Source organism: Coffea arabica, chromosome 11e (genome assembly GCF_036785885.1).
Source record: "Coffea arabica cultivar ET-39 chromosome 11e, Coffea Arabica ET-39 HiFi, whole genome shotgun sequence".
Taxonomy (NCBI): domain Eukaryota; kingdom Viridiplantae; phylum Streptophyta; class Magnoliopsida; order Gentianales; family Rubiaceae; genus Coffea; species Coffea arabica.
Genome location: NC_092331.1, coordinates 58,265,725 through 58,276,352, shown reverse-complemented (window position 1 = coordinate 58,276,352; position 10,628 = coordinate 58,265,725). Strand labels below are relative to the sequence as shown.

The window sequence follows — 10,628 nt, the reverse complement described above, 5'->3', positions numbered from 1 at the left end:
CTTTATAGGAATAAATTGACAGTCTTTGTCGTTAAGTACTACCGTTAGAGAGAAATTAAAGCAGGGAGATAAAAATGAAAGTTCATGGATTGGGTCAAAGGAGAATTGTGGAGGAGTTGCAAGAAAAGAACCAGAAGAATTGCAGGAATGGTAAGAAAAGGGGGACAATACGTTGGGTGATATTAACTCAAGTGATATGTTATTGCGGCCTTCATCATATGAATTCCATGTTGAACATATTATTGACAGGCCATTAGAGCCTACTGACGATCATCGGCAAGTATGGACGTCAGAAAATTCCATTGTTTTGAAAAGGGACACAAAGATGAAAGGCAAAGATAAAGTGAATTACCTATGGAAAAGAACAGAGAAGTTTTTATTTGTACTTCGAATTCAATAAAACTCATTTAAATTCATCTCCCTAGACCAGCAATTCCATTATCCCAAGAGAACTACAAAACAATGAGTATAGAGAATATCTCTTTCACTATTTGGATGCTCGCGTTGCTTGGTTGGACAACATCCACGGAAGGGTGTCTCTGCAAATTGCTGCCTTTGGGATTCAGAACATTAAGACGCCAGTGTCGTACTTGGGCAGCTATCCATTGTGCAGGCCAAAATGTCTTTATAATCTCGAGAAATCCTGAATGAGTCGTAAACACTGCCATTGCTGCTCTTTTTGTATTCAAACAAAAGGTTCGAATGGTTGAATGCTGTTAGTTTGACGAATCCATAATCATAATCTCTGAAAATGCTCCATTTCGGTTGGAAGGTAGAAAATTCTGCAAGGCCTGCTCCTGCTCCTCCAGCAACCACATGGATTGTGCCGTTCAATATACCCTTATAGAAGTGCTTCTCATTGTTTGTGCAAATATTCTGCGGCAAGGAACAGAACGATATAGTTTAGAATTAATTTGAAGATCAATATCATCCATGCCTTTTGTTAAAGAGGACTGAAAGCCAGTCCGACTGTCTTTAAGTCTAGTTGAGAAGAGTCATAGGAGTAGCTGACAGTACTTCTTCTGGCAGCAGGTTGGCTTCTTGATTATCTATTCTTTCCTGCATTTATTTTCTGTACTCATATACAAAATAATCTCTTCCCATAGTTTAAAAGTTTGAATCTTATGTTGGATGAATCATACTTCATATGCTGCTTAACTGTCTAGGACTGTGTTCTTCATATCAAAAGTAAGAAAAACAGATAAGTCGTTTTGATTGGTTAAAAGGGACATTTTCAGCTCAGCCATTCGACCAAGAACACCTAGTAACCCGAGAAAAAAAAAAGTAAGATTGGATAAACGAATGTCAGCTGCGATCTATTATTTGATGTAAGCTATAGAATACCTGGTAAATGGGACAAGTCCTCTCATAATTATGCGCGTGCCCATAGATAGCAATATCAACTTTATATTTTTGCCAGAGTTTCTGAAGGCTCTCCCTCCCCATTGGTTCTGCAAATGATCCATCATCAGCATAAAATGTGGCAGAAGAATAACCTAGCACCCGGTGGGCAAGAAAGATGAGCCAAGGTTGCTTCTGTCGGTCTACAGATGCAAGGCAATGCTCAATGAAGTTGTATTGCTCTGAACCCTCTCTCCAATCATGTTCAGTGTCAGCTATGCAGAATCGGAACATGCCATAGTCTGTGGAGTACCTGAAAAGATAGGACAACAATATTGAATACGTCCCTCTTCTGGAACAGAAATTAGACTTCATCTCAGTCAGAGGATTTAAGGTTTTTCCTTGGGAATCATGTATCCACTACAGAGAGAAGATTATCGTGTGGTAATCCATTTTCTGAATAGAAGCTGGAAAACTATCTACATTAATAAAGTGGACACTATTTCTGAGAATATCCGTTGCAAATAATGATTATATAGGTAGTTCAATAATCAAACTCACAGTTCTTGTGAACCTCTAATATAAGAACTCACAATCATGCAACCAGAAACAGTTTGTTAGCACATTTTCCAATCTTATTTATCAGATCATAGTTGCCTTCTTTTGCTTCTACCAAAATCTTGAAAATATGTTCCTTGTCTAAGATAAGCATCAATAGCAACATAAAAGACTCGATGGACACAGCCATCTGAATTTCAGAGTAAATGTTCATGAAAAATAACTTTGAATCATACCAGAATTTAGCTCTGTTCTCAGCAGGAACATAAAACATATTTTGAACTGGCACACCACATTCTCCTCCTGAATCCAAGTTGCCATAAAATGACCCTGTTCCAGGCCAATCTCGCTCATGGTTGCCACTGCAACAAGGATGGGTGTAATTCAACAAATAAAGCAATAAATACTTAAACTCAACAACTTACATAACAGAACCCACAATACCTTGCAAGCATATAAGGTACAAGTGAAGAAATTGGTGCAATTTGAGATGTAAACTGATCCCACTGAGAAAGATACCCATTGGCATAAGTAATATCACCTATGTGGAAGACTATATCAATATTCTTTAAGTCCTTGATAAGCTGATTGGTGGTGTCAAGGGCACCTTGTTGGAAATTGTTATATTCATTGGAGCCATCGGCTTCATCCTGCACTGTGTAAAACAACTTCATAACTGCACTGTGGGCCAATTTATGGCGGCTTCAGAATCTGTCTTTCAACTGAGAAAATTCTACTCGTTAACAACTTGTGATTTGCGTGAGTGAATCTCAAAGGGTTGCATAGTTTGATTAACTACTCAAATAAGTTAGAAGGAAAGAAAGCACATTCAAGAAATATAAAACAAGGCTCTTCTTGTGGGCATAATCTATAGAGAATGGTTACATATTTGAAATGAAAACAGTAGAAAAGCAGTTTGACTTCTAATAAGCATGATAGGAGACCTTTTTTTTTTGTTTTTGAACAGGAAGACCATGAAGGTAGTTTCTTGATTATAGGCCATCATTATTAAAGTAAAGGAAACAGGTAAGATTGACATGTCTGATTCTGACCAGGAAGAACCCAACCTTTCCCATGTCACCGAAAATGACTACACGCTGTAGGGAGTTTTGACCAGGGTAAGGAGATGCTCTGAACTGGTAATTCTGGCTCCAGATGTAGGATCCGTTGTGCAATCGATGTCCCAGCTTGTAGGTGTAACTGCAACAGCAATATGATTTTCTGTATGAAACATATACAAATTTCATAGTGCACTTCTGGAACATAAAACATACAGTACGTTGGGCCACAACTCCTTCAAGTAACTAGTGTGAATAAATCCAGGATCACGCCAACCAACAGTAGTCGCTGGAGCACCTGTATATTTCAACATAATACCTCAGTGTCTATACGAAATATTAGGATAAGGAAAAGCTGAATCTTAATGAACAGGTTTCCTCCTCTTTTGGCTCAAGTGGCCATGGCAAGATACCCACTACAAAAGCAATGGTTTACATAAATATTTATCCAATAAAATCACAAGCATCTGCTACATGGGTATTTGAAAAATTAGTTGTAATTTCTACAGGTCATCAAATGGTATCAACTACTTAGTGCATCCAGAAGCTATTACACATGGATGATGGCAAACCAGAGTGAGTTTTTGTATCTGCTTTCTTGAACTATGAACCCACTGTTGAGAGGGTCTGTTAGCTAGCATCAAATCATGCATATGAGTCCTAACTTTATTTAAAAAAAAAAAAAGAGAAGATAAACTGGAGAGATTCATGTACCACACAGGCTGTTGCGGTCAAAAGTAAGTGTCCCTGCTGGAGAACGTCTCTGTTCATCTCCTTTCAGACCCCATTCAACAAAAGGCTCTGCATCATTGATTCCATATCCACTAGTCCATGTCACAGTCATCTGGGTGATGTTAATGAGTAAATAATTTTAACAAGTAGCTTAGAAGTAACTCTCCAATTTAGAAGTCATTTAAAAGGGAAAAAAAACTTTTCTGACACCAAGGAAATCATCAACATTCAAATGGCAAAAGTCTAATCCTAAGCAATACAAGAATGAAGAATGCAGAGAAAGAGGAAGCATAAAAAGCTCATGTAGTTGGTCACCCTTGGTATAGTTTTCTCCTTGGTTACATAATACATAAGTTAAAACTGCAAAGAGAGCAGCAAGAAATATTTACTTACTTCATCCCACGTCTTTCCTTGTGCCAAGCGTGGGTATACTGGTGCATTTGGATTTACAAAGGCAACTTTGTTGGACAATGCAACCAGCTTTGGCTGTTCATATAAGAAAGACAAGTCATATTGCAGCTAAAAACAGCCATCTCAAATGCAACACAATATTTCCACAAACAACCCTAAGCAAAAGCAAAATAATCAGAAAGGAAAGCAAACCAAAGAATAGAAATCCAAAGGCAGAAGATTAAGAAAACTAGAATGACGTATTCACAATGAGGTTTAAAGAGGATAAATATCCACAATCAATCCATGACAGTCGTAGAAGATCAGTCTAATAGCACCATAATCCCTCTCCCTTGGTCCTAAATTTAACCATACTGCACAAGTAAAAAGCCTTAAAAGATTTAATAAATATTTAATAAACTGGAAACAACACTCCAAATAATACTGAGTATTATTAGGCTTTATGAATATAAAGTTTTAGTAACTGTTTAAATTGAATAAGCTAAAAGTTAAAAGATATTGTGGAAATTTGGGTTCCAACACTTTGAAAGTTTGATAATAATCTGAGGTAAAACAGCAAGACCAATTTTTTCCATGTCAGTAATGTAGCACTACGTACTACCTCATGGCCTGATACAAGTGGTTTCAGAAATTTGAAAAACTAGTAATAGTTGACGTGCTTTGCACATGATTATAATGTTTTAAAATATATTATTTTTCAAATACTAAAATTTTTTATGAAATTTTGATCATCAACATCATAATATAGTATTGTTATGTTATTTATTTTTTTAAGCTAGTTACTTTTAAAAATTTTATTAAATGAAAAGAGACAGAAAACATTTCAATATAGTTGACATATCCCTTCAGATTGAATTTGAAATCATGAACCAAACACTTTTTGATTTATAGCTTGAACTCTAACATATCAAATATTGATAATATCATGTTTTACCAAAATTATTTTATGTTCATGACTCTATTGCATATAAACCACAATCATCACAATTTTTTATAAACGAAGAATATAATTAAGTTAGAAAAATAAACAGAAATGCAATTTGAATTCTTTGTATTATGTTAATTCTATTTTTGTCAATAATGGAGTATAAGTGATCCATCACGTAAAATTTTTTTGGCTTGTACATTCTAACAATTGAAATTTTATAGATAGAGATAGTTGGAGTTTTTCTGTTTTCCTTTTCTTTTATTCATGTTTTTAGCACAATCCAAAGCGAAACAAGAGCAACAAGTCTACTTTTTTCATATGAGCACAATATTTTTGGTTTTAATATTAGTTTTTTTTATGATCATGAAATTGGAATGAGAATTGTGGCTAATTAATAATTTTAATATTAATTTTTTGTATACTTCTGTGTTTTAGTTTTTAATTGCCAACTTTGAATCCATAACTGCTATCATTATTATCAAGGGATAATTTCAGAAACCTCCCCTGAGGTTTCTGACAGTCTCAAGGACCTCCCCTGAAGTTTCGAAAATCCCTTATACCTCCCCTGTCAGATTGTTGGGTCCCAAAATGACTTGAAAAACGTTGAATTGACACAAATATCCCTGCTGTTGAAGTAATATATTCTGATAATAACATGAATTAATTAGTGAAATGAGTAATAGAAAGGATTAAGTAACTTAACTGGAATTTGATAATAAAATGAATTGCTAATTTGGGCTAAGAGAAAAGGCGCCAAAAATTGCATCAAACTAGCAAGCTTTTTGGTTGGACTGTATCTTGCATCCGATAAATACGAATTCCTAGAAAATTGCCTAGAAAATTTTCTAGAAATTTATTTATCGGATAAAATAAATTTAAACCCATTGTTAAATAAAAGACCAGCTCTTTATGGCTTTCGTCCATTATACTTACAGAGTACCCATTTTCCTTCAATGCGAGATCATGTACCTTGCATTTAACAAATGCAAGGTCATGTACCTCAGTTTCCCATCATTGTTTCGTATGATGCTTCCATATTTTGGCATGATTTTTCCGAAAAATTTTTTATTTTAATTCAATAAATTTATTTTATTTTATTTTAATTTCGGCATTCAATGGGTTCAAAATATGAGATTTTGTAGATTTTGAAGTTTAAGGAAGGAATATTTGAAGTTTAACGACCGTTATACAACTTTCAAAACAAACAAATTCATTCTGCTATTTTTTTGGGATAATTTCATAAACCAAATCGCGGTCACTTTCACAATAGTCATATTTTTTCATAAAAGACCAGCTCTTTATGACTTTCCTACTTTATAAGAACAGAGTACCTATTTTCCCATAAAACACCAGCTCTTTATGGCTTTAGAATGAAGGGTTAAAATGTCGTTGTCTCTATTACTATCAACTTTTGACTCCCTATTTCTTCCATCCCAACCAACACCAGAACGAAATACCATTATTTGCAGCATCTTCAATAGAAGTAAAAAACAGTCCGATATTCGCATACCCATTGCATAGCCTATTTGTGAAGATGACAAAGTTTTTCAAGAATAGTAAATTCACTTCAAGGGTTGAGATTTGTTCCTTCAAAGACAGAATCAAATTGTTTTCAAACTTAAGCAGATCCTTCAGATTTACCAGAACACAATCAAAAAATTTCACCAGAACTTCACCACTCATGACATTGTTTGGTTCTAAGGAATGTTTTGCCCAATCAATAAAATCTTCTCTTCTCCAATTTCCACCTTGGAAGCTTCAACCTTTTCAAGCAAATCATCTACTACATGATCTAATTTCTCGTTTAGACTTTCAGATCTTGGAAAGCTATTGCTACTATTTGTGAACCTGAATTTGGGACTTTGAAATGAGAAAGAAGATGTCCGATGAAGGTGATGGGTGGCGATTGATTGAAGAAGAAGAGATTGAAAAACTGATGAAGAAGAAGACTCTGGTTTGATAAATATTGTCTGAGGGAATGAGTTGAGGGTTTTGTCCAAAACCTCCCAATTTACTCGGGAATGATTCCAAAAATAGCATTCCAATAGGCTTAACCCAAGCAACAAATAAGGGATTTATTCCATTTTGTGATTCCCAAACCCTTTAACCAAGCAGCCCCTAACATAAACATCCTCACTAATGACAATCTTGAGGGCAGAGGTGGAATTTGATTATTTTCTCTCTCCTGAAACACATTTTATATTCATTGTCCACCTCAATTGGGTTGGACCTGAAACTATCTACTTAGTTTTAGGGGAGGTATAAGGGATTTTCGGAACTTCAGGGGAGGTCCTTGAGACTGTCAGAAACCTCAGGGGAGGTTTCTGAAATTATCCCTATTATCAATTATTGGAATGCATTAAATCTGTTTAATTACAACTGTCACCATAAATGAAATTTACTTAATTTTAAAGCTTTTCATTTCATAACCGCTTCCATTATTCACTAATATTGCAATACAATAAATATATGTAATCATTAGAAAAATAAGGGTATTTTGGATATCACCAAAAACAATTTGGATATCATTTTCATTTTATCATTCTTCATTTTATATTTACTTTTATTATAATTCTTATTTTATCATTGGAGATGGTTCTGACTTGATGGATGGATTTGGTTTGTTCAAACCAATACAAATGAAGTATTACTATATTATTGTCAATAACAGTGATTTGGATATCAGTGATTTGGATGTTGTCTTTGTCTTCCCTTGGATATCAATGATTTGGATGTTGCCTTTGGTATTATTTGAATTGTATTCTAACTTTTTAATTCATTTGCTATTTACTTTATGTCACTTTATAAATAGTTTTCAATCTTATTTTAGTTTTTCTTGTTTTGATCGGTTGCTATTAATGATAATAGTGGTTTGTATGGTGCTATCTTAGATTTCTTTTGTCTAGTTTAATACTGCTATTTCAATTATAAAGGTGTCATCGTTTTTTGTATATTGAAATTTTATTGGGTGCAACATGAAAAATTCTTCATATTGGTAAAAGTGCATAATTGTAAAATTTACTCGTGATATTTGTGTGAAGATATACAGATGAATAAGGGTTTTTCTTGTCATTGTATGTTTCTCCATTTTCTAGAGAATATCTATTTTTTGAAATTGATTTTTTTTAACAATCTCAACTAATGACTAATGAGAAATTTTTCATGCTTCAATTAAGAAATTTTGATACTTATAATAATAGGAGATGGAGTCCAAGGGTAGGTAAATAGTTTTTAATGAGGAATTTTTAATTATAATTACCAATACCATTAAAATGTAATCAATTGGAGTGTTTTATTTCTTTTAATTAGTGCCACTTAAAATGCAATAATTCTAATTGAAAGACATGAGGGTAATTTAGGAATAATAAAAGCTAAGATAAAAAACTGCTTACACTTGCACTCCCTAATACCAACATTCATACTTTTTATTTTATATATATATATATATATATATATATATATATAGTAATGATAATGATACGTAAAGAATTATATTAGATCATAGGATGGTTTAAAAGACAAAAGCTTACATTGGATACTCCACCGGAAAATAGAGCAAAAGAGAAGTCTGATCTCTGGTTGATCAGTTGAAGCTTCAGCGAACCTTTTCCAGTGTTTTTGTAAGTAGGATTGGTGCGATTTGCATATTGATACTGCAGAAATAAGAAAATAGTTCAAAAGATGCCATTTTGTTCTCTCCATAGATATGCACAGAGCAACCGGACGTTTCTGTGCCCTTTTTTATTCTGTCAATCACAAACCTTTATGGGTGCGTTACACAGTAGAGGTGGAGACACCATGCGATTTTCGGCGGAGCAAGCCGCTGCACTGAAACTCGTTAGTTGAAATGCATACATTAGCCTAAAATCTCATCCATATTGTAGTCCCAAGTAGAGATTTCCTCATCTTGGGGTTGGGGGACGGGATGAATGCGAACTGCACTAACAAGTCTGAAAATAAAGGTATGCTTCACCTAAAATTGGCGGGAGAAAATACTCCAATCCAGTCATCAATTGCTGGATTTGAAATGCTGTACTCTACCGTAACCCATTCTTGGTTTAGCCCCTAGAACATAGAAGAAGAGTTGCAAAAAAGTCACATTTGATTTTTACTTTCAGACCCTGTTTTCTGCGCCTAAAACAACAATTTCAATTCTGAATCCAATTTTAGAATTTTTTGCAACTGAAAATAGTTTGTGATGATCACCCAACTCCTCATGCTACGTAAAGCATGCTGCTATAGAGTACATTTGACACTTACATTAGCTCCAAGAGTTGAAGGAAATGCTCTTATGGAGGCATTATTATCAATTGCAGCTACTGTCTTCTGAATGGAAATCCGAGCAAGCGGATGGTCCCCATGCGATATCACCCTTTGAGAGCAGAGTAGGAGCCACAAAATTGCAGGCAAAATAAAGAAAGCTCGCATTTTACCTCAATCAGAATCTGAAACAATCGAAACAAAATATTAAACTCATCCTCACGAGACAGACATTAGCTTTCATGTATCCTAGATTTCTCAACAAGATCACACTTTTGCATGACAATCTTCATTTACAGATGGTAGACTTAGCTCTCAACGCTGCTAAAAACCATCAGAAGATCAAACACAAAAAACTCGGAAATCCAGCAGGTATAAATGCAAATTTAAGCCTTCATCAAAATTTGGATTATATCGCTTTTCCTAATATTTACCTCAAAAAGATCTGTGGGCTGCACTTCAACAAGCAAGCAGATGAAGTACGGGGAACAATTTATTCAAGCATTAACTCAACCGGAAGATAATAAGGTTGAACTTGCTTAGAGTCAACTGGTGTTGAAGAAGACTTGATAGCCAATGAGAAACCCGAGAATCCAGATCAAGTTAAAACTTAAAAGGGTTGCTGGGATTTCACTTATTCAAGAGAAAAAGTAAATCGACTTTAAATGTTAGATATGCACAATAAAAAGAAAATCCAAGGTTTATAAACTGCTGCTGGCTTACGAAAGAAAAGTTTATGGAGAAAGCGACAGTGTCAGCTTAAGTAGTCCCGCTTTTTACATCTGTTAGTCCTATAATTTACTAGGAATCTTTGGTAGAAGATTCCATTAATGGCCGGCTTTGAAGGAAGGTGATTAAACTCGACGAGTGTCATTAGGCAAATTTATAGTAGCTTGATTGTGTGAAACGTTAACAACTTGTCAGCAGCCAGCCCAAGGAGGTCGGGCGGCTGCTGATAACAGAAAAGCAAATCAACTCTACTTTTTCTGTTATGCGTTTTTCCTCTTTTGTTTTTTTGTCTTTTTTTTTTTTTCCCTTTCTGTTTCTCAAAAGAAAAAGACAGAGAGAAAGTCATGGACTTTTTTGATTCGAAGAAGGGTAGAAAAATTATGGATGAAATCCCAAATTTCCAATCTCTCCTGAATTCATGAAGTACCCATAAATTACTCGACATTAATCTTAGATGAATGTATAGGTACTAGATCAAGCGAATTTTGAGAATGGAGAAAATAACATTGAGAGAATTACTTTAGTCGAGACCAATGTGATCATAAAAAACAGAGTTTACGCTATAAAAAAGATTGCATCACTCTAATAAGGATTTGCGTTCACACTACAAA

The 10,628-nt window shown here is 34.6% G+C and overlaps 1 protein-coding gene across 2 annotated transcripts; it reads right to left on the bottom strand.

Moving 5' to 3' along the window:
• Window positions 1-348: 348 nt before the first annotated feature.
• LOC113719181 (probable inactive purple acid phosphatase 1) lies at window positions 349-10,119 on the bottom strand. Of its 2 annotated transcripts, XM_027244296.2 has the most exons (13): window positions 9,723-10,119; window positions 9,289-9,473; window positions 9,002-9,093; window positions 8,790-8,856; window positions 8,559-8,681; window positions 4,083-4,175; window positions 3,672-3,801; window positions 3,174-3,255; window positions 2,967-3,099; window positions 2,344-2,549; window positions 2,136-2,261; window positions 1,345-1,654; window positions 349-876 (listed from the first exon to the last, which is right to left on the bottom strand). In XM_027244296.2, exons 2-13 carry the CDS (start codon window positions 9,454-9,456, stop codon window positions 571-573), a joined length of 1,836 nt encoding a protein of 611 aa, XP_027100097.1. In that variant the 5' UTR covers window positions 9,457-9,473; window positions 9,723-10,119; the 3' UTR covers window positions 349-570. The 2 variants fall into 2 exon arrangements, with proteins under 2 accessions (XP_027100097.1, XP_027100099.1); XM_027244298.2 differs by lacking the exon at window positions 9,723-10,119 and having other exon boundaries at window positions 8,790-8,851; window positions 9,289-9,429.
• Between the last annotated feature and the right edge of the window lie 509 nt (window positions 10,120-10,628).

Coding starts and splice junctions, on each gene's coding strand:
- LOC113719181 (XM_027244296.2), bottom strand. CDS start 9,456: ATGCGAGCTTTCTTTATTTTGCCTGCAATTTTGTGGCTCCTACTCTGC. Junction 3,256..3,671: donor TGACCGCAACAGCCTGTGTG/GTACATGAATCT, acceptor TGAAATATACAG/GTGCTCCAGCGACTACTGTT. Junction 1,655..2,135: donor GAGAACAGAGCTAAATTCTG/GTATGATTCAAA, acceptor CTATCTTTTCAG/GTACTCCACAGACTATGGCA.